This window comes from Ammospiza caudacuta, chromosome 7 (assembly GCF_027887145.1).
Source record: "Ammospiza caudacuta isolate bAmmCau1 chromosome 7, bAmmCau1.pri, whole genome shotgun sequence".
In the NCBI taxonomy this organism is placed as follows: Eukaryota; Metazoa; Chordata; class Aves; order Passeriformes; family Passerellidae; genus Ammospiza; species Ammospiza caudacuta.
This window is the reverse complement of record NC_080599.1, coordinates 1,320,027-1,343,050: the sequence shown is the minus strand read 5'-3', so window position 1 is coordinate 1,343,050 and position 23,024 is coordinate 1,320,027. Positions and strand designations below refer to the sequence as shown.

At 53.1% G+C, this 23,024-nt stretch overlaps 2 protein-coding genes and 1 pseudogene across 2 annotated transcripts in view; 1 reads left to right on the top strand and 2 right to left on the bottom strand.

Annotated features, from left to right (window-relative positions):
* The window catches only part of LOC131560130 (uncharacterized), a 33,700-nt gene extending 30,651 nt beyond the window's left edge, over nucleotides 1–3,049 (bottom strand). The window contains 3 exon segments of the mRNA XM_058808800.1: nucleotides 1,488–1,875; nucleotides 2,099–2,252; nucleotides 2,813–3,049. Coding sequence (XP_058664783.1) covers nucleotides 1,488–1,875; nucleotides 2,099–2,252; nucleotides 2,813–3,049 — 779 coding nt within the window.
* LOC131560146 (zinc finger protein 420-like) overlaps nucleotides 1–23,024 on the bottom strand; it is a 255,280-nt pseudogene that overhangs the window by 163,492 nt on the left and 68,764 nt on the right.
* Nucleotides 3,388–19,013, top strand: LOC131560129 (serine/threonine-protein kinase pim-1-like). Its single transcript, XM_058808799.1, has 7 exons — nucleotides 3,388–3,556; nucleotides 9,335–9,462; nucleotides 16,583–17,146; nucleotides 17,257–17,307; nucleotides 17,512–17,878; nucleotides 18,492–18,668; nucleotides 18,907–19,013. Exons 1-7 carry the CDS (start codon nucleotides 3,388–3,390, stop codon nucleotides 19,011–19,013), a joined length of 1,563 nt encoding a protein of 520 aa, XP_058664782.1.

Genomic DNA, 23,024 nt, shown 5'->3' with positions numbered 1-23,024 from the left:
CTGAGGGGGATTTTGGGGGAGTTTGGATGTCTTGAGGGGGGAATTTGGGGAAGAATTTGGGCCATTTTGGGAGAATTTGGGGGATTTGGGGCATCCTGAGGGGGAATTTTGGGAGGAATTTGAGGGAATTTGGGTGTCCTAAGGGGTTTTTTAGTGGGATTCAGGTTGTCCTGAGGAGGGAATTCGGGAAATTTTGGGGAAATTGGGGAATTTTAGGGAAATTTGGTGGAGTTTATGGGAATTTGGGGGATTTTGGGGGGAATTTGGGCATCCTGAGGGGGAAATTTGGGACATTTTGGGGGAGTTTGGGTGTTCTGAGGGAGAATTTGGGCGATTTTGGATGTTCTGAGGGGGAGTTTGGGGGGAATTTGGGGACTTTGGGGATTTTGAGGGATTTTAGGTGTCCTGAGGGGGAGATTTGGGAGAATTTGGGGGTTCTGAGAGGGAATTTTGGGGGATTTGAGAGGAATTTGGGGGATTTTTGTTGTCCTGATGGGGGAATTTGGGTTATTTTGGGGAATTTGGGGGATTTTGGGTTTCCTGAGGGGGAATTTTGGAGGAATTTGGGTGTCCTGAGGGGGGAATTTGGGAGAATTTTGAGGGATTTGGGGGATCTGGGGAGAAATTTCGAGGATTTTGAGGGAATTTGTGGAAGCTTGGGAGGAATTTGGGGGATTTGGGGTGTTCTGAGGGGGAATTTGAGGAATTTGGGAGAATTTGGGTGTTCTGAGAGGGAATTTTGGGGGATTTAGGAGGATTTGGGTGTCCTGAGGGGGAAATTTGGGGAGAATTTGGGGAAATTTGGAGGATTTTGGGTGTCCTGAGGGGGGATTTTGAGGGAATTTGGGGGAAGGAACTTGGAGGAAGTTGAGTGCCCTGAAGGGGTAATTTGGAGAATTTTGGGGCAATTTGAAGGATTTTGGAGGGAATTTGGAGGATTTTTGAGGCATTTTGGGGGTTTTGGGTGTCCAGAGGGGGCAATTTGAGGATTTTGGGGGAAATTGAGACATTTTGGGTGTGCTGAGCGTGGATTTTCAAGGCAATTTGGGGGAAATCTGGGGAATTTTTGGTTTCCTGAGGGGGACTTTGAGGGATTTAGGGGGGAATTTATAGGAATTTGCATGCCCTGAGGGGAAATTTGGGGATTTTGGGGGGAATTTGGGGAATTTTGGGTGTCCTGAGGGGGAATAGGGGGATTTTTGGAGGAATTTGGGGGAGAATCTGGAGAATTTTGGGGGATTTTTGATGTCCTGAGGGGGAATTTGGGGGAATTTAGAGGATTTGGGGGATTTTGAGGGATTTGGGGAAATTTGGAAAATTTGGGGCATCCTGAGGGGGAATTTGGGTTATTTTGGAAAATTTTGGGGGAATTTGGGAGTCCTGAGGGGATAATTGGGGAAATTTGGAGAATTTGGGGGGAAATGTGGAGGATTTGGGGGGAATTTGGGGCATTTTGGGTGTCCGCGTGCGGGATGTGCGGGATGTACGCGTGCGGGATGTACGCGTGCGGGATGTCCCTGTGTGGGATGTGCGGGATGTCCCTGTGCGGGATGTCCCTGTGCGGGATGTCCATGTGTGGGACGTCCCTGTGCGGGACATCCCTGTGTGGGATGTCCATGTGCGGGATGTCCCTGTGCGGGATGTGTGGGTTATCCGTGTGCGGGATGTCCACATGCGGGATGTCCCTGTGCGGGATGTCCATGTGCGGGATGTCCATGCGCAGGATGTCCACATGCGGGATGCCCCTGTGTGGGATGTCCATTTGCAGGATGTCCACATGCGGGATGCCCCTGTGCGGGATGTCCCTGTGCGGGATGTCCGCGTGTGGGATGTCCCTGTGCGGGATGTCCCTGTTGTAGTAGATAGGGGCAGGCGCTCGGAAAATCTCGCGATGTCACAGAAAGCAGCAGGATTCCTCTCCCCCTAACTTCTAGTGATAAGGGATCACCCAAGAATGTAGTCCCCCCTAACATTAGTAACTTTCTACTCCTTACTAACCAATTACAGTAAGGTAAGACCCCCTGACATAGAGAAAAAACTTTCCCAGTATAAAACCCGACGAGACGGGACAATAAAGGTCTTGAACCGTCCACCATACTGGTGTCTGCGTGTGTCCTTGGCCCGAGTGACCCTGGAGAGTTCGAGTCGCCGTGCTGTTTCCTCAGAACCAGGTCGCCTTGCCTTATACCAGAAGGCAACACCTGGTGCCGGAAACCCGGGATCAAACCAGCGCCCGGGGAACGGGGATCTGCCTGGAGAGAGGACGGCGGCTGCACAGCTGGTCTAGTGTAGCAGAGGGGACGCCCTCGAATCATGGAAGCAATCGCAAAGCTAGTCAGTGAAATGCATGCACAATGGGGAATCGAATGTAAGCTTAAAGATATGACTCTCGCATTGCCGAGATTGATTAAGCTGGGGGCTATAGAGAGCCCCGTGGATATTTTACACCCGGAGGTGTGGGATAATTGTACGAAAACCCTGGCCAAGGATACCATATGTTCAGGCTCGGGGAAAGCCCTAAAATCGTGGGGCAGAGTCCTCCGGGCTCTGCAAAAAGCTTGACAAGAGCAAGAAACCTGGAAAGCTGCGAGAAGCTGTTTGATAGCCACTCCGCAGTTGGGGGTGGGAGCTACGACACAGACCACCCCGGAAAGTGATCAGATTGCAGATGGGGATATGCGGGGGCTAGGCGTGTCCCACCTCCCCCCAAGCCCCAGCCCAAAACCCCCGGGAGACCCCCCAACCCCCCCGCGGATCCCGCCAGATCCCAGCCCCCCCTCGGATCCTCTCGACAAAACCGCGGCTCCTCTACCCGTCTCCCCCCCGCCGACTGCCGACCCAGCGCAGGAGGCAGAGCAACGGGCGCATTGTTTTTAGGGGGGGCTGGCAGAGGAGGCGCGGGAAGCGGCGGGACGGTCAGAAACCGTCCAGATTGATACAATCTCTCCGCTGTCGTATGGGCTCGAAGATGGCGGCCGGCCGTGTGGTCAGGGCGGAAGAGAAGAGGGGGAAAAGGGCGGAAGGACAGCCAGCCTGCTAAACATCGCATGCGCGGGAGAGCGGGGAGGGGGGCGGTCCCCGCGGTGGGGGGGGGGGTGAGACCAATCAGAGCGCTCTATTCAAATTAAGCCCGTATAAGGCAAGGACCTCCCTCAGCAGGGGGCGGGGAGACCCCAGGGGGAGGGAACGGTCCGCCCCCCGCAGGAGGGGGTGGGGTCGGAGCCCGAGAAAAAGGCAGAGCAGCCCGGAAGTGCTCGGTCTTTCGGCTTCCAACTCCGACTCAGACTCAAGCCGGGACGAGTCTGAGAGGGAGTCAGGGAGCTCCGATTCCGATACTAGCCTTAACAGAGGGAGAGCAGCAGCATATACGGTCTCTAGTCGCAGCGCATGGGTGAAGGGGTCATCAGAGAAAGACTGGACCCCACTTACAGACTGGCGAAAAATAAAGATAGCCTGCGCCGAGTGCACCCCTTCAACCAAGCTAGTGTTCCCAGTCCGTGTGGGGGGGGCAGGCGAAAACCAAAGAAGGACCTATTCTCCAGTGAATCCAAAAGAGGTACAGGCGATTATTAAAGCAATTGCAGACAAGGGAATTAATTCTGCCATGGTTACCCCACTTATTGACGGCGTTTTTGGGGGGGATGACATGCTTCCCTTTGACATCAAACAGACGTGCAGAATGAATTTTGATGGGGCAGGAATGATTGTTTTTAAACAAGAGTGGGAGGATCAATGTACAAAGGAGCTAGCCCAGGTAACGGGACCTGACCATCCACTACACAGCTCCAGTATACAGAGATTGATGGGTAGAGACCCCACTATGATCACCCCCCAGGCCCAGGCTGAGGGATTAAGGGCCCATGAGGTTATGACAACCACCCGTGCTGCCCGGGAAGCCATCCGTACTACTGCCAAAGTAGTAGCCAAACCCTCACCATGGTCAACTATAAAACAGAGTGAAAGTGAGAGCTTCACTCAGTTTGTGGACAGACTTCAGGCAGTGTTAGATTCCTCCTCATTACCCTCAGAGGCTAAGGGTCCCGTGCTGGCAGACTGCCTATGCCAGCAATGCAACTCAGCCACCAAGGACATCTTAAGATCACTGCCACCTGGGGCTAACATAGCCGACATGATCAGACACGTGGCAAAGGAGGAACACCTTGGTCCCATCCAAGCAGCAGTCCACACTGCAATAACCAGTGTGATGGCATGCCTTAAGTGTGGCCAGGCAGGTCACTTGGCAGTAAACTGCCCCCAACCAAGGCGCCTATCAGCAGCTGCTCCGCCACGCCAAGGGGGATTTAGGGGACCGTGCTGGGCATGTGGGAAAAAGGGACAGTTTTGCAGCCACATCACCCTAGCTGGGCAACAGGCAGAACGTGGACAGTAGTCCTTCAAGGGTCAAAAGAGAGAGTGAATGTGCAAATAATTAGGCTCCAACCGTTGGCACCTCGAGCGGTCGGACCCAACAAAGTGATTAAAAGCGTGCCAAAAGGGAGAAACGCGACCCACCCCAAAGTCTTGCCCACAAGGGTTGCTGATATCCCAACCGGCCATGCGGAAGCCTTTCAGATAGACCGTTTAGCCGAGTCAGATTTAGACCCAATCCTTCGTATGCTAGAAGCTACCTTCCTATCCCTGAACGAATCCAACCCTAACCTAACCGAATCCTGCTGGCTTTGTTACGATGTCGAACCCCCCTTTTACGAAGGAGTCGCTCTAAACACTCCCTTCAGTTACTCCACAGCAGATGCACCCAACCAATGTAGATGGGACACCCCCCGCAAAGGAATCACCCTGAGTCAAGTCACAGGCCAGGGCAGATGCTTTGGCAATGCAACCCTAGCTAGGCAGAAAGGCAACGTCTGCTCCGAAGTTGTCAAACCCAACGGGAAAAACAATAAGTGGGTAGTCCCATCCGCATCTGGGATGTGGATTTGCCAGCGATCTGGAGTGAGTCCCTGTGTGTTCCTTGCCAAATTCGATGACTCTAACGACTTTTGTGTCCAAGTTCTGATTGTTCCTAGGGTCCTGTATCCCGCAGATGAAGAAGTGTGCCACCTTTTTGAGGAACCCAGCTGGCTCCACAAAAGAGAAATAGTAACAGGTATAACTATCGCAATGCTGCTGGGCCTAGGAGCAGCCGGAACAGCCACAGGAGTCTCAGCCTTAGCGACACAGCACCAAGGACTGTCACAGCTGCAGGCAACGATTGACGAGGACCTGCAAAGGATTGAGAAATCCATCTCCTTTCTAGAGAAGTCAGTCTCCTCACTCTCAGAAGTAGTCTTGCAGAACAGGCGAGGACTAGACCTCCTGTTCATGCAGCAAGGGGGCCTGTGTGCCGCCTTGAAAGAGGAGTGCTGCTTCTATGCAGACCACACGGGAGTCGTGAGAGACTCCATGGCAGAACTCCGAAACAGACTGGCTCAGAGACAGAAAGACAGGGAAGCCCAACAGGGTTGGTTCGAGTCCTGGTTCAATCGACCACCATGGCTAACCACCCTAATTTCTACCCTAATAGGTCCATTGGCAATGCTACTTTTAGCTGTCACCTTCGGACCATGCCTGCTGAACAAGCTAGTCTCATTCATTCAGACCCGCCTAGAACGGGCCAACATCCTGTTCATAGGCCGGCAGCAACTGCTGTGAATTCGACCAGGGAACAATGCCAGTCACAAGATTTTCTACCCAGGTTTACCAAACCCCTTTCTTTGTCAACAACCTCATGCCTCATGTCAGTACCTATGTATATGACTACTTCGTTCATTTGTGAAAAAGAGGGGGGAGATGTGGTAGATAGGGGCAGGCGCTCGGAAAATCTCACGATGTCACGGAAAGCAGCAGGATTCCTCTCCCCCTAACACCTAGTGATAAGGGATCACCCAAGAATGTAGACCCCCCTAACATTAGTAACTTTCGACTCCTTACTAACTAATTACAGTAAGGTAAGACCCCCTGACATAGAGAAAAACCTTCCCGAGTATAAAACCCGACGAGACGGGACAATAAAGGCCTTTAGACCATCCACCATATTGGTGTCTGCGGGCGTCTTTGGTCCGAACGACCCTGGGCAGTGGGTCGCCGTGCTGTTTCCTCAGAACCAGGTCGCCTTGCCTTGCATCAGAAGGCAACACTCTCCCTGCTGAATGCCTGCTGGGGCTGGCAAAGAAGGAAAATGCCCCAATAACAGCCAGTGGCACTGTGTCTCAGGGACAGGTACAGGGAGGTGACAACAAATAGCAGCATGGCCCGGTAGCACAGCTTCTAGGAAGCAGTGACAGAGGAGCCGCATGTGCCAGAGGTTTCAGAAAGGCTGTCTTCTCAAATGGCCACTCTGAAACCCCTCTCTTTGCCTCTTGGGTTTGCATGTGCTTTTGACAGCCACAGCATCCTGGGGCAACGCATTCCATGATTTCATTAAGCACTCCTTGAAAAGCAACTCCCATTGTTCAACTGAGCTGCCAGCCTGGTCATTTCAGAGGGTGCTGCCTTGGTGGAGAGAAAAATCAATCTTCTGCCTTTCAGGGAGCTGAAGGAGGAGGGACTCTTCACCATCAAACACCTGGCTGGGTCCCATTCAGAGGTCCTGCTTTGTAGACTTGGTGAGGTTTGCTTGGCAGTTACCAGAGAGGTGAGAACATTGTTCTGAATTGTCCTCCATACTTCATACACAGTGTGTAGAGGAGGCATGTGCTTGTTCATCTCCATGTGTGCTCAGGGTCTGCCTTCATTTCTGGTTTTAGACCTGAGATTTCTAATGTCTGTCAGCTGTCTGTAGGATCTTTGGGTACATGCAGCTGTATTTACTGGCAGGTCGGGTATCTGACACTCATCTTTGAGTGCAAATGCAGAAACTGAGACACTAATGATGTTATTTGCCAGAGTCCCAGTCTCTGCCCAAGCTGTAATTCAATGCTGCAAATTATTCTGTAGACCTAAGCCTGTGTTTTCTGTTTCCTGGCTGAGTGCTTCAGCTGCTGGTGTTGCTTTTTTGAACAGGAGCACCTGACTCTTTTATCTTTATGACTTTTGCCTTCATGATTTGAAAGCAGCTCTTTATTTATTTTCTAGTAAAAGGGCCTAAAATCAAAGCTCTGGACATTTAAGAAGGGTTAAGTAGAACACTGAATGAAATTTTTATTTTAGGCCCGCAGTGAGCAGGTCTGAGGCCAGAAATTGGTGCCAGAGTAAGTGCCTTTCTGTGCTTGTGCTCTCCTGCTCTTCCTGTCCTTGTATGCTCCTCTGGACACAGTGGCATGTGTTGTCATTTCCTGGGACTTCTGTTGAAGGCAACTGGTTTTCTTTCCCAGGTGATTCTTATGTTTCCCCTCATGATTTCCCCAGGTGACCAACCTCTGTTCCAAGGTGTCCTGCTCTGCTATTGTCACTCTGGGAGAGCTCTCTGTGACCTTGAAGAAGGACATGGACTCTGAGGTGGATGAGGTTGCTTTGCTCCTTCTCCAGATGGTGTCCAGCTCCCCAGAATTTGTTCAGAAAGCAGCCAGTCAGACCCTGGGGATCCTGGTGGAGAATGTGACTCCTGCACGAGCAATGACTGCTCTCATGGACATGGGAGCCAAGTAGGTTCTTCTGCTTTTAGTGATGTTCTTCACCATCGTGTGTGTGGGAGGGAGAAGGGATGAGACAGAGAATGGGAATGGCTGGAGGGAAGGGTCCTGTATCTTGCATCTTCTGTGGACTCAGCGACTTGATTCTCCAACTAACCTCACTTCTTTCCTCTTGTCACCTATTTCTGCCCTCCTGCAGCCCATTACTTCTCGGAATCACAGAACTGTAGAATATGGGAAGTTGGAAGGGGCCCATCAAGACCATCGAGTCCAGCTCCTGGCCTTGCCCAGAACAGCCCAAGGGTCACACCAAGTGCCTGAGATTGCTGCCCAAATGCTCCTTCAACCCTGTCAGGCTTGGTGCTGTGACCACTGCCCTGGGGAGCCTGTTCCAGTGCCCAACCACCCTCTGGGTGAAAAACCCTTTTTCCTGATATCCAAACTAAAGCTCCTCTAACTCAGCTTCCTGCTGCTTCGTGGAGTTCTCCCAGTCTGTCAGATTTTCCTAGATGAGGTGATCAGTGGGGAAGGGAAAGTGCCTGCAAAGGCCAAGGATAGAGCCTTGTGCTTTTGTGGGCAGAGGGGCAATTGCAATTGCAGCTGTGAGCAGTGTTTGGTATTTCACAGTGCTAACCACAGAGGCCCTGGGAAAACCATGTCTCCTCATGATGCCACTAACTTGCGAAATGAGGAGGGTCCTTGCTGGGGCGTGGAGCACATGGGGGACAATCTGCTGGGTGTGGCACAGCCTGCACAGCAGGTGCAGCTCCTGCCAAAGGAGTCTTGTATGACTGTCATGGCCTTAGAATTCTACTTTCTATTCAAAGTGATGTTTCATGTTAACCTTGAGAAGATGAATCACTTTACAGGCTCCTCCACAGGCTGACAGCCATGGGACAGTTGGAGCAAATGCTGCTTTAAATGTTGGTGCTGGGCCTGATAGTTCCCAAGAGACACTCTCTAGAATAGGACAGCCTGGCTAAACTACCTGCCACCCTTTCCTCAGCTTTGCAATGGGGTAAAACATTCAGATGGATCCATTGCCAAGCCCCACAGAAGAAATAGGCTGCACTGCTGGATATTCTGCAACTTCATAGCCCACAGCGTGTTTTCCCTGCATTTGTTGTTTTCCAAAGTTCTGCAGATTTGGGATACATGTGTTAAAGGAGCCTCAGTCCTGCTGCAGGTCTCTGTGGTGTGCATCTGCCCCTGCTCTCTCCATCACATTTCCTACTCATGGCATGGGGGGCCTGAAGCAGCTCCAGATCGAGGACAAGGCGAAGGCAATCATGGCTCAGCCTCACACAGAGGTGAGGGGGGAGCTGGGCCAATCTCTGCTGGGAGGAAGGGTCTTGTGGCAGCCCAGAGAGGCTGTGCACATTGCCAGGGAACAGCTGTGCCCTGCATGTGCCCCTGCAATGAGCTGTGCTGCTGCCAGTGCCCCTGGAGCTGTGGGGCTGCTGAGCTGTGGGGCAGGCAGAGGAGCAGGAGGGTGCATGTGCAGCTAAGCCATTCCTGGAGAGCACAGGGCTCTGGGCTCCCTGCTGTCCCAGGGCAGCCCAGAGGCCAGGCTGGGCCTGTGCCAGCTCTGGGCAAGTGGCTCAGGGTTTGCCCTGGCCTGCCTCAGTGTCTGCCAGCAGGAGCATGTTTCCCTGTGCAGCTGTTTAGAAGTTTGCAGGAAATGTGTCCCAGGAAATATGGAGCTTCAGCTGCTTTAGTTTTGCATTGTGGCCTCTGTTAAACTTTGTGTCTCCATTTGGCAGATCTGACTGGTTACCGTCTTACTGAGAAGTTTTCTCTGAACACTTCTGATGTTCCCTCACCCACAAAGTCCTCGCCTCCCATCCAGAAGATCTCTCAGTTCTCCAAGCTCAGGAAGAAGCTGGCGCCTGTATGAAGAGTGTTTGCAGATTAGGATTGATGTGTTAGGCTTCATAGTTACAGCTGTACATATGTTCTGATCTTTAGATGTAGTTTTGAATTAATGTGTTTTGTTTCTGTCTTTAAGTTTTGATGACATATTTTTAATTGTATATATCTTATTTGGATGATGAAAAAGGTAAATAAATAAATAAAATTTAAATAAACCAAGAGGAGAATGTGAGACCAGGACCTCCTAGCCTAGAGATTATGGGAGTGCAGCTCATTCAGTGTGCCAGTGTCTCACCATATCCTTTCCTCATTGGGCCTCTCCTCTTCCTCTTTGGCCATGTTTCCTTTGTGTCATTTGTGCTGCTGTTTTCAACTTGTCATTGTAACAGGGCCATACATTGACCTGTTTGGGGGACAATGGGTCCTAAAGATCCTGTATAGTCAATAGATTTTTACCTAGGTGTGTTCTGTGCTCACCAAAGGCCTGAGCAAAGAAACCAAGAGAAGTGTGCCCAAATCCCAAAGCTTTGCTCCTTTGCAATCTCCCACAGATCTGGCTCACAGGTGTCTTCAATCACAATTCCATAGGTAAGAAGAGGTCATGTATTTCACTGGGAAATGATGCACTGCTTTGGCAAAGTCACCCGTACGTATATTTACCAGGGACAGCACTCCAGCTGTGTTGTTTGCACCTTGTTTGCAGAAGGATGAGTGCACTGGGAGGCCAATAACAAGTGACAAGGGTTCCTCAAATCTGCACTGCAGCCTGGGCACATTTCAGCCCAGAGCTAGGGGATCATTTGTTCCCAGGGACCAGTGCTTGCCAGTGGAATGAATTCCTGCACAGCTGGAAGAAGCAATTCTGGATTCAGCTCCAGCTGTTGGTGGGCTGCATGATCATTGACAATGCTGCCCTTCCAGAAATTATTCTGCAGTTTCCTTTCATAGTCATTTGAAGCTTTTAAACTTCACATTTCAATTTGCTTTGCCTTAGGGAAAAACACTTCTGGGCCCAGTGCAAACTGTAACCTTTTGGCAGCAAAGTCCTCATGGTTGCCCGCTTCTGATGTTACACAATGTCACCTGGCTGCCTGTGTTTGCTTAGCTCTGGGTCTAGTTCTGGCCCAGTAAAGCCCAGGCAGGGCGGCACATTGCAGGGAAAATTGGTCCATGAGCTTATGGGGTTGCCATCAGCAGCAGAGTGAATGTGCCCTTTGGGGATTTCTCTGGAGACAAAATTACGGGCCCACTCCATGCCACAATATTCTCTTAGATCTTTCTGAAATATCCTAGAAAAGGCTGTAAAACTTCACATCTCCTTGCACACCCACTGTTGGAAGAGGGGTATTTTTGTTCCTCCTCAAAGTCATTGCCCGTGCACATCAGAAACATGGACATCCACCAACAGGAATGATGCATGGTCCTGCTGCTGCTGCTGCAGAGGACTGGGCAGTGCAGACCTGGGTGTTACCAATATGAACACTTAATTAGCATTTCATGCTCCTTCAAGCTATCCAGATCTCAGGGCTTTTTGTTTCAAAGCAGCCACTGCACCATCTCTAGGGAAGAACAGGAAATGGGAAAAAGAGACTGCCAGCCTTGCAGGGGTGTGGGGGAAAACCTGAAGTGTCTGCATCAAAAGATGAATGTGAAGAGTGTAATTGCCAAAGCAAATGCTCTGTTAGGACGGCAGGAGCAGTTCTTTACTGCATGCTTGCATGGAGATAATGTGGGATCTCCTTTTTGTGTCTCATGCAGAAAAGGAGCTCTTAATAATACCATGTTACTTAAACCAGATTGGGATGTAGCTCTGTAGTGGTTCACAATGAAGCAGACGGCCTGCTGTGCCACTGCCAGCCCTGCTGAGCCTGCGAGGGACTGTAGTGTATCCCATGCCTGTTTTGCCTCCAAGCAGAGCTTGGTTTTCCTTATTAGTGTGGAGTAAATATAAGAGTAATAAAATGGACAATTAGACTGGCCACTTTGGAGGATATGCTCATGCTTTCGCATGTCAGTCCTGTACCTCATGCTCCCAAGGCTTGTTACACATCAAGAAATATTTTAACAAAAAACCTCAGCTCTCATGTTACATCAGAATAAAACTGCATCAGATCATCAAGAATTCTGCTGTGAGGAACAAGACAAGAGCCTTCCGACACTCGCAGCTGTCCCGGATTGCTGCAGCCCTTTGTGAAAAGCTGCTGCAGACAGAGTGTTTGGAGTTGGTTTGGGCCTTTATGAAAGATCTGTGGAGCAGTGTGCAGGGCTCTCCTGGCAGGAAACTGTTTGTCCAAGCCCAGGGACACGGTGCCGGCAGGAGTGGAGCGGCCCCGCTCCCAGCCCAAGAGTCTGTGAGCTGAGCCACGCTGGGGAGACAAGGCAGCGAGGGGCTCCAGCCCAGCTGCTTCACTGCCCTGCCCGCCCCATGGAGCTCTGCCGTGGGAGAAAGCCGACACCGGATGAGTCCCCGAGCTTCCATCAGCTGCTGGAACTGCTCCGTGACAGCTCCTGTTCTTCTGAGAGAGACCCCAGCGCCTTCTTGGAACGCGTGTCATGGGGCGATTCTGTTTGATAATAAACTGTTGGGGGTTTGCCACTTCCATCCATTAGTAATAATTTCCTATTGCTGGAAAGGGATTGTTGGAACACTTTAGAGGAGACAACTTCTTGCACAATATCCTGTTTGAAGTTGTCTCAAACTGTGTGAGACAGATGGTTTCACACAGGAGCATCCCCAAGGCTGCTGAGGGGAAGGCACAGAGGAAGACAAACCCAGTATTTCTGAGGGAAACTCCTTGACACAAACCCAACCTGAGTTGTCAAACAGCAGACCTGATGTTTCAAGACATGGGCCAAAGGGGAAACCTTTCGGTGTCTTTGGTCCAGGCTGGGCTATGCTCGAGGCAAAAGTGTGACAGTGTGTTGGATAATACTCTTTTCTTGACCTAGAGATGGGGCAACTGAGAGGTGTTTTAAAAACTTTTATTCCATTTTCAGTCTCATGAGAAGGGTGAGACAATACAGATGTTATCATTCACGCCATCACAATCAGAAGCCAACTACTTCCTAAATATTTTACATTATAAGTGTTTCTTGGTCTTTCAGCCTTTTGCCATGCCATGTTGTAGATGCGTTAAAGCCAATTATTTAAAAATACCCCTTGTGGGTCCCACTACAATGCATCTTTCATAGCTCTGTTTTTCCAAAGTCTTATTTGCAAGGCCATCTTTAGAAATATTTTTCTAGCTCCATTACTCTATCAACAATATCTGTCCTATTCCATGGAAAATTTTAAGTTAGCATTCCTTGTCTCAAGATTTATATATAGATTCATACTTTGTGGGCCTTCTATTAGGCTCTAAAAACTTTCTACATATCCATTTCCCACATCAGTGCACTTGGCTCCTTCTCTCCTCATTGTGCCTGGCAAGCACAGGAGCCCAGAGCTCCTGCAGAACCCATCACAGCACTCAGTGGGAGCAAACTTGTGTCCAGTCCTCGCCTGGAGCTGTGGTGCCCAGCATTCCACCACACTGGAATGAGGAACTGTTCCTGCTCTTTCAGAAGGAGCTAAGGAGCTTTGGCCTTCAGATCAATTGTCTGCAGGCTCCTGCAGTGCCTGGTGCTGCTCCCTTGCCAGAGGCACCCCAGGCCAGGGGGGCACATCTGGGCTGCTGTGTCTGGCTCTGAGGCTCCCTGTTCTGGGCAGTGAGGAGGAGCTGCAGAGGCTCTGCAGCACTGACAGGATGGGCTTTGGGGCTGGCAGGAGAAGCTGAGGGACCTGGGCTGCTGGAGCTTCTGATGAGGAGGCCCAGGGCTCATCCTGCAACTGCTCCAAGGGTGGTTTCAGAGAATCCCAGAATCAGCAAGGGTGGAACAGGCCATGGAGATCATCAAGTCCAACCTCTGCCCTGACAACGCCTTGTCTCCTCTGGGCCTCCTCTCCTCCAGGATAAACAACATCAGCTCCCTCAACCGCTCCTCAAAGCTCTTGTGTTCCAGATCCCCCCCCACCCCCCCGCCTTGTTGCCCTTCTCTGGACACGCTCCAGCCCCTCCATGTCCTTCCTAAATTGGGGGCCCCAGAACTGCAAACAGCACTCGAGGTGCTGCCCAAGCAGTGCTGAGCACAGGGGAAGAATCACTGCCCTGCTCCTGCTGGCCACACCATTCCTGATCCAGGCCAGGAGCCATTGGCCTCCTTGGCCACCTGGGCACACTGCTGGCTCATGTCCAGCCTGCTGTCCATCAGTCCCTGCAGGTCCCTTTCTGCCTGGCTGCTCTCCAGCCCTTCTGGCGCCTTGTTGAGGGAGGGAGGCAGGGAGGGAACGGATCCAGATCCAATCCTTCCTGAAATGTGTTGTTTGCTGGCACTGCCAGTTCCCAGATTTTGATATTTCCCTATTCTGACAGAGCCCAAGTCCAGCAATTTGCTGGCAAAGAAAGTCAAAACCAAGCAAAGACCTGGTACCTACAGCAACCCGATATTGGGTTTGCTGACACCCCCAGTACCCAGATCGGGAATGTTCCAGAGGCCTGCACAGCCTAATTCCAGCAGTTTGCTGGCACAGAAAATTAGCATCTGGGAATTTCTCAGTGCCAGCAAAACCTAAATGCAGCAATTTTCTGGCAAAGAAAGCCAGAACCCAGCAGCTTCCCAGTGCTGCCACCAGCACCACCCAGGTCTGGTGTTTGCTGTGCAAGTGCCCAGATCTGGAAATTTCCCAGCCCTGGCACAGCCCAAGTCCAGCAATTTGCTGGCACAGAAAGCCAAAATCCGGCCATTTCCTGATGCCAATACAGGCACCCAGACCTGGTGTTTGCTGCCACTGCCAGTGCTCAGATCTGGATATTTCCCTGTTCTGGCAGAGCCAAGTCCAGCAATTTTCTGGTAAAGAAAGCTACAATCTGGCAATTCCCTTCTACCGTCATTGGCAATGCCAAGATCCGGTGTTTGCTGGCACCACCAGTGCCCAGATGCGGGAATTTCCCAGTGCCAGCACAGCCCAAGTCTAGTAATTTTCTGGCAAAGAAAGCCAAAACCTTGCAAATACCTGGTACCTACGGCAACTCAATCTTGTGTTTGCTGACACCACAAGTGCCCAGATCCAGAAGTTTTCAGGTTCCTGCACAGCATAATTCCAGCTATATGCTGGCACTGAAAGTTCACATTTGGCAATTTCCTGGTGCTGGCACATTCCCCACCCAGATCTGGTGTGCGCTGGCACTGCCAGTGCCCACATCTGGCAATTTCCCTGTTCCAGCACCACCCATGTCCAGCAATTTCCTGGCAAAGAAAGCTAAAACCTGGCAATTTCCCCTTGCCAGCACTGCCCAATCTGGAGTTTGCTGGCAGCAGGATCCCAAGAAAAAAGGAAGGAAAGAAGGAAAGAAAAGAGGAAGGCATCCAGATCCAGTCCTTCCTGGAGCCTGGAGCCTGAAATGGGCTGTTTGCTGGCACTGCCAGTGCCCAGATCTGGAAATTTCCCAATTCTGGCACAGCCCAAGTGCAGCAATTGGCTGGCACAGAAATCCAAAACCTGTGGCAGCTTCCTGCTACTGGCTCTGGCACCACCCCCACATCTTGTGTGTCATGTAACCACAACCAAGATTTGGAAATTTCTCAGGGCCAGCAGAGCCCAAATCTGGCAGATTTCTGTCACTGGCAATGACACCATCCAGATCTGGTGTTTGCTGGCAGCGCCAGCGCCCAGATCTGAAAACTTCCTGGTGCTGGCACAGCCCAAGTCCATGGATTAGCTGGCACAGAAGGCCAAAATTTGTAAATCTGCAGGTTCTGGCTCCAGCACCATCCAGCTCTGGTGTTTGCTGGGACCGCCAGTGCCCAGATTTGGAAATTTCCCGATGCCTTCAAAGGCCAGGTCTAGCAATTTGGTTTTAGCTACCTTAGGAAAGAAGTTCCTCGGACTGTGACTTTGCTTTTTCTTGGAACTGTTTACACCTGCTCTGGACTGAAAACCCAGACAAACACTGGCAGCAGCTCACACCTGTGGCCCACCGAGCTCTGGGACTCTGCATTCCAGCTCCAGAGGGACTTAGAAGAGACCGAGGGAGCCAACTGCAACCCACAAAAAGGACTTTCTGAATTTGCCATCTCTTCACTACTGTGAGAAGTTTGATTTAATATTATTCATTTTTCATGCTTATGAATACTTCATTTGTTAAATAAACGGGTTTTTTCACTTTTCTCAAGGGAAGTCTTTTCCTGAACTATTAGGAGTAGGGGCTGCTTGAACTTGCTTTCTAGACGGACCCATTTTGGAGGTTTCCTCCCAAAATTTGCCCCAAACCAGCACAAACAGTCAAAATGAAAATTTCACCAGTGGCATAATTTCCTGGTGGCAAATCTTGTGAAATAAGCTTGACCTTGTTCTCCATGAGAGATTCTTGGGAAGAGCAGACAGGAGAAGATTCCTGGAAAACTGAAACAGCTTTCCAGATGTGAAATGAAAATGAAAGAAACAATCCAAGGTGTTTTCCTCTATTTATTTCTATGCTCCCCTTTTCCATGTTGCACTGCTTCTCCATCCCAGTAATTCCAGATGCACCTCACCTCTAAGATTGGTGACTTAGTGATTTTTAGACACTCTAAAATACCATGAGCCACACACAGTTTTCCTTCCCCTGTTTTTACTGGAAAGCAACACTGGAGGTGTCAGAGCAGTGCTGGGCTCAGGTAGGAATGCTACCCCAAGGGAAGGTGGCCCGACAGTGTTTGCCCCTCAGCAAGGACAATGCACAGCAGCGAGCGAGGGGATCGCTGTGCCAGCGTGCAGGAGTCAGGGCTCTGCATCCGGGCTCAAGGCCGCAAAGTTCCCGTGTTTGGGCAGATGGAGGGGCTGTCCCCGGGGCGCGCGGGGCTCGAACGTGGGGCGAGTGGGGTGAGTGGGGAACGGACACGGGGACGAACGGCCCCGGTGCTTCAGTTGCAGCGGCAGCAGCGGCAGCAGCAGCAGCAGCAGCAGCGGCGGCAGCACCAAAACAGATACTTCTGAACAGTCTTTCTCCTTTGCTTTCTCTTTCTCTCTGTTTCTCTCCCTTTCCCACTGTCGGGCACCCTTCTCTCGGGGTCCGTTTCCCAGCGTCCCTCTCCTCTCCCCGCCTCCCTCTCCCCTGCCGGGCCGGGCCATGCCCCCGGCCCGCCCCCGGCCCCGGACGGGGCTGCCCCGTGCCCGGCCCCGGCCGTCCCGCCGCGGTCTCACCTCCGCCCGGCTCTGGCCGTACTGGCGGTGGTGCTGCTGGGCGGGCATCAGTGCCTGGTGCGGGGGCGGCATCGCCGCCCTTTGCCTCCACCTGGCCCGAGCCCGGCCCCGAACGCAACGCAGGGTCCGGTCCCGACCCTGGTCCCGGCCCCGGCTCCTCCCGGGGCCCGCGGAGGACACAGGCGGCGCGGCCGCTCCCGCCGCCTCCGCTGCGGCTTCCCCGGCCCGAGCTCCGCCGCTCGGCAGCGCGGCCGCCGGCCCCAAGCCACCGGGGCCTGGGGCGGGTGGGGATGCCGGGCCCGGGGCGGGTGAGGGGCGCTCGGGGGCCGTGGCTGGCCTCGGGCCGAGTGCTGACAGGCGCGTCCCGCCCGCAGGGACAGCGCAGGAGGCCCTACAGGAGCGGTATCGGCTGGGATCGCTGCTGGGGCGCGGCGGCTTTGGCAGCGTCTTTGCGGCCACGCGGCTCTCGGTCGGCGCCCCGGTGAGCGGCGGGGCTGGCGGCGGGCGCAGGCAGAGGGGATGGAGGAGGAGGAGGATGGGTCTGGGCATGGCGGGCGGCGACCTCACCCCGCTGCTCTCCCTCGCTCGCAGGTGGCCATCAAACGCGTGCCGCGGGATCGCATCCGGCACTGGGGCGAGCTGGTGAGTGAGCGGGGCCAGCGGCAGCAGCCGGGCCGTGCCGGGCGGCGAGGAGACGGGGCCCGGCAGGGTGGGAACCGCCAGGAGCCCTGCGGGGAGAGCGGGCATGGGGCCAGCACAGGGCACAGAGCATCCCGGCCTGGCTGAGGGCTTCCCCAGGCCTGGCACGGCCTCGGCCCAACTGATGGCATTGCGCTCCTCCCGCAGCCCGACGGCACCAGCGCACCCCTGGAGATCGTGCTGCTGGCCAAGGTGTCCCATGGCTGTGGCGGTGTCATTCAGCTCCTGGAGTGGCTTGAGCTCCCCGACAGCTTCCTGCTGGTGCTGGAGCGTCCGGAGCAGTGCCAGGAGCTCTCGGGTTTCCTTGCAGAGCGGGGATTCCTGCCGGAGGTGGAGGCGCGGGGGCTGTTCCGCCAGGTGCTGGAGGCCGTGCGGCACTGCACCAGCTGCGGGGTCCTGCACCGGGACATTAAGCCCGAGAATGTCCTGCTCGACCTGGCCAGCGGGCAGCTGAAACTGATCGACTTTGGCTGTGGCGCCTTCCTCCAAGACACAGCCTACACCCAATTTGCAGGTGAGCCCTCGCAGGGGGTGCTCCTGGGCATCTCGTGGCCCAGCCTGGGTGCAGCACTGGGGCTTCCCCCTATTGCAGCCGGGATGGGATTGATGCTGGAACCGAGTTGATTTGGGTGGGGTGTGAGGGCGGCCAGCTCCCAGCCCTGCTGACAGCCTTCAGCACCCACTGTGCCCTGGGCTGGGGCTGGAGCTGGGGCAGCCAGCCTGACACAAACCCCCATGGGGGCAGCAGAGAGGGGGGTCTGACCCCATTCCCCGGATGGTTTGGTGTGCAGGCAAGGAAGGGCTGGACTGCTCCGCTCTCCTTGTTCACCTTGGCTTATTAACATTTTGGGCGGCCATGCAGGTGGGGAGGAGAGTGGGTTTTCTCCACTACTGGGTGGGTTTTTCCTTTGTGTGTCATGGTTGGGCTTTCCCAGGGATTGTGCTGCCCTCTTCCAGTCCAGTGGCTTCTTTTCCAGCCGCAAGTTTGTGCACAAGTCCCAAGTGCTGGCGAGAGGGCAGCACTCACCCCGTGTGCCTCTGGGGCAGCCCCCACATGCCCAGGGATGCTGGGGCCGGGCTCTGGAAGCAGCAGCAGCCCCCTGCTGAGCTGTGTCTGTGTTCCACAGGAACCCTGTCCTACAGCCCACCAGAGTGGATCCAGCACCAACGCTACCACGGCGAGGCAGCCACGATCTGGTCCCTGGGCCTCCTGCTGTGCCACCTGGTCATGGGGAAGCACCCGTTCAGGAGGGGCCAGGAGAACATCTGGGGGTGGATCTTGTTCCCACGATGGCTCTCTCGAGGTGGATCCTCATCCCTGGGCACGGGGGGAATACCAGTGCTGGGAGCCAGCAGCGGGCTCATGGGCAAACCACTCTGGCAGCTGCTGAGCAGGCACATGTCCTGCTCTCCTGCTGTCCTCCAAACAGAGCATCCATGGGGAAGTTTAGGCCCAGCTCTGGTCACACCCAGCATGACCTGGACATGGGAACAGGAGGGCAACTTCTCCAACTGACTGGTGATTTCTGGTTTCTCTCCCAGAGTGCCAAGATGTTATTAAGAGGTGTTTGTCCATGCAACCCTCGGAAAGGCCATCCTTAGAAGAGCTTTTCTGTCATCCTTGGGTGAAGGGTGTTTCCCTGCCCTAGAAGACTGAAGAAATCCACGTGCACAGTTGGATCCAGGGACCTGGCAGGTACCAGCTCCATGCATCTCTTGGCAATCAGTGGCAAAGCAAACCAGGCTGGTGTTGTCCTGCCTGTAGCTCTGAGCAGGGGTCAGCAGAAGGGAACATGCAGCTCTTGGGCTGGAGCTGAGCTGGAGACCCGGTGTGACAAGCACTGGTGGCCACCATCCCCCTGGTTTTGTTTGTCCTGTTCATGGATGGCTGGGGCCCTGGGCAGAGCCCTGACAGCCTGGTCTGACCCCAGGGAAGGAGAAGGAGCCCCTGGAGAAGCTGTTCCAAATGGGGCTGGTGCTGGAGACACTAAGGACAACCTCAAGGATGATAATCTCTTCCTTGGCCTGGCCAGCTGAAGATGATGGACTTGGATTCTGGCACCTTCTTCAAAGCCAGACTCCAGGTCCAGTTTGCAGGTGAGTCTAAAGGCAGGGGGTTGCTCCCAGATCTGGGCATGGCACAGCTGGGCACCAAAGGTTCCCCCTTTGCTGGGGAAGATGGAATGAATTCTTCAGTCAGCTGCCCAGCTGCTTTTTGGCTCTGGGCAGCTGCTGAGGGCTGGATGTGCCCTGGCTGGCTGCAGGCTTGGCACGTGTCCTGCCCTCCTGCTCTGCTGCCAAAGGCAGCATGGCCTGGGCACCGCAGGCCTTGGCACAAGGGCACAGGAGCCCTCAGCTGACAGGAGGTTTCTGCTTTCTCCCCTTGCAGCCGGGCTCTGCGGGTGCTGAGGCTGCTCTGGGCTCTGCCAGGGCTCTGCTGGAGCTCAGCCCTGGGCCCAGCTGGGCTGGCTCTGCCCTCACATTGCTCTGACAGCTCTGCATCAGACGAGCCCATTGTGAGCACAGCGCCTGAGCTTTCTGCTTTGGCAGGTGAGTGAGACCCTGCTGCAGGCCCAGAGATTGCAGCTGGGGACACACATCCAACTGGCAAGGACCCGAACTCTCCACAGTCCCAGCTGAACGCCTGGATCTGTACAGGGTGTTTTGTGTGTCCCATTCTTCCTTCTTGATTGGCTGGAATTGTGCAATTGCACTTTCTTCCTCCTCTAGAAGTGCCATGAGTGGGCCAAAGCTGGCGAGTGGGCCGTGCTCTTGAGGCAGTGCAATCTGGAGCTGGTGGATGGAGAATTGCCCTTCTGCACTTCCACACCAGAGCAAAAAGCTGTCAGTGGGACTTTGTGACTCTGAGAAATCCCTGAAAGTTTCAATGGAAATGTTCCGCTCATTCCCAGGCTGAGAAGGAAGGTCGTCTTGTAAAGGATTTGGGGTTTGACAGAGTTTCCATTCCCAGTCCTGCTTGGAGCTGGAAGGGCACAAATCAATTTCCTCTTGCCTCGACCACAATTTAAAATAACAATATTGGAATAAATCCCCAAAAACTTTAAAAAGACTGCTGAGGTCAGTAAGATGGATCCATGCCATCAGCACATTTACAAAGTAAATAACTGAGTTCTCTTTCAAAAGATCAGTTGCCTCTTAATTCAAAGTTAGAGATGATTTTTCACTGCACACTTGGGTTTTTTTTTTTATCTTTCACATTTTATATAGTTTTTGATTACTTTTTCCTTTTTTTTCCTTTCAATAGAAAACATGTCCTACAAAAAGAATGTCCTTTGCTCCTGGTTCCCGTGTGGAGCAGCTCCCTTCCTGCTGGCTGAGCTGCTCAGGCAGAGCCCGGCAGCTCCTGGCCCTGCAGGGCTGAGGCTTTTCCCCATTGCTGGGCACAGACTGATGGAGCAGCACTGCTGAACACGGGCACACAGAGGGACCAGCAGCAGCTGCCTTTGGCCACCTGAGGCTCCAAGGCCCAAACTCGGAGCAGCCAGGGCTGGAAGAGACTGGCAGGATCTGATCCCTGACTCTGGGCCAGGGCTGCACAAATGACCCCACAGCAGCAGCAGCAGTAGATGGAGCTGACTTTGAGCACAGCCCCTGCCCCTCTTCCCTCCTGTGTGCAGCGGTGTCACAGCAGCCTGAGGCACCTGGGAGCCCCCAGGGCAAGAAGGGACTGGAGATGGCAGCCCTGGGCTCCTGGAGGCTGTGCAAGGAACGGAGCTGGGCACTCCCTGTGCATGGGGAGCTTCCAGATGGAAAAGGCTGCTGTGCCCAGGCAGCCCCAAGGGCACAGAAAGGAGGCTCTGGAGCACTGGATCTGTGCCAGTGCCACAGTCCTGGGCAGCAGCCAGCGAGCCCTGGGGGAACAGAGGGCACAGCAAGAGGGACAGAAGCAGGCAAGGGCAGAGACTGGAGAGAGCCAGGCCTGGAGCAGGAACAGCTGCTCCATTGCACTCTTGGAGAAAGCTCTTGGCTGGTTCAAGGCGCTGAAAGGTGTGAAGGGCAGAGAGGAGGCCACAGCAAACAATGCTCCTGTTTGCACAGCCTCCCCTCTCCGTGTCCCAGAAGGAATAGCATGGACTGTGTTCTTCTCTCCGAGCCGTCTCATTCAGCATGAGCAGCTCAGCACCAGGAGCTGAAGGAGCTGAAGCCTCAGGCCACAGGAGCTGGGCAAGAGGGAACTTTTGGAGCAAAGTAATGCTGCTAAAATAGCCCCAGCTGAATGCAGTGGATATAATAATGGAATCACAGAATCCTTTCTTTTGGAAAAGCCCTCTGAGCTCACCCAGTGCAGCCGGGCACCCAGCAGTGCCAAGCCCAGCAGTAAACCACGTCCCTCAAGTGCCAAGGCCTGGACACCAGCCCTGAGTGAGGCCTGGACAGCAGGCCCTGAGCCAAAGGTGGCCTCTGGATGAACCTTCCAAGCAAAGGTTATCTTTGTATCTGCTCCCTGATGAAATATGCATGGTCATTAGCACTGTGATAGATGTAGCCACTCATCAGTGAAACATGTATTGACCTTTGTGTATTTAGAAGCCAGACAAGGCCATGAAATCTGACATCTGGCCTTATTTGAGGCTGTATGGTCAAAGTCACCTCCCTTGGTTCCTCCTTGAGCCCTGGCCAGGCTTTGGGAGGGACCCAAGAGGAGGATGAAAACAGATGTTGCCACACTAGCAGTGCTGCCAGTTTGTTCATTCAGCACTGTCAGAGCTGGGCCCTCTCCCAGCGGGGTTGGAGCCTCACCTGGGGCTGGAGGCACCTGCAGGAATTCCCAGTGCCCAGGAGTGGCTCTGCAGCCCTTGGCTGTGACAGCTTCCCCAGCTGCTGTGTGGGTCTGGGGGATGGTAAAGGCTGAGGGTAAATGCTGCTGGATCTTTCTTAATCTCTGAAGGCAATCTTTGGTGGGGATGGTTGGGTGCATTGCTGAGCTGCTCCTTTTGTGATTCTTTGCTTCCCTGAACTGCAGGAAATGACACTGATTCCTTCAGTTGGTGTCTGTGTCTTTGGTGCTGACTTTGCCCACTGGCCAAACAAAACTGGCACAGTCTGGCTAGATGGCAATAAAATTTCACTTGTTCAATGTAAATGTGAGGAATCAGTCCCATCAGAAATTCCCAGCTGGGAAGCCCTTCCCTGGAGTTCCCGGGCTCTGGAGTGGGCTGAGGTCAGAACCCCATGGGAGCAGTGGGGCAGTTGGGTAAAAGAAGCTGCACCCCTGGATGGCTTCAAATGCATCCAAAAATTGCATATGGAATAGGAAAAGACCTTGTGGGTTTGGGCAGACAAAGCTGAATTTGCTGAGAGCATATAGGAAACAGCACCTTCAGGAGGAGCAATTATTGTTGGAATGCTCCCACATGGAACAACAGAAGAAGGTTTTAATCTTGAGCTTAGATGCACTTGTGCCAGTGAAATATCATTATAATAAATAAGTATATACGTATTTATAGGATAATAAGACCTTCATGTTTATATTTATAGATTTTTATAGATATATTTCTATATCTGCGTATCTGTATCTATATTTCTATATCAATATGTACATGTAAAATAAGAATAATGTAAAATATTGACAGTAATAATGTGAAATGCTGACAACACTAATTTGGTATCTTTGGCTGCTCAGGGATGCAACACTAAAT

Bases quoted from the DNA above. Each gene is read 5' to 3' on its own strand.
- LOC131560129 (XM_058808799.1), top strand. From the start codon at position 3,388: ATGGGTGAAGGGGTCATCAGAGAAAGACTGGACCCCACTTACAGACTG. The intron at 3,557-9,334 runs GTACAGGCGATT...TCCATTTGGCAG, and splicing joins CTCCAGTGAATCCAAAAGAG to ATCTGACTGGTTACCGTCTT. The intron at 17,879-18,491 runs GTGAGCCCTCGC...TGTGTTCCACAG, and splicing joins AGCCTACACCCAATTTGCAG to GAACCCTGTCCTACAGCCCA.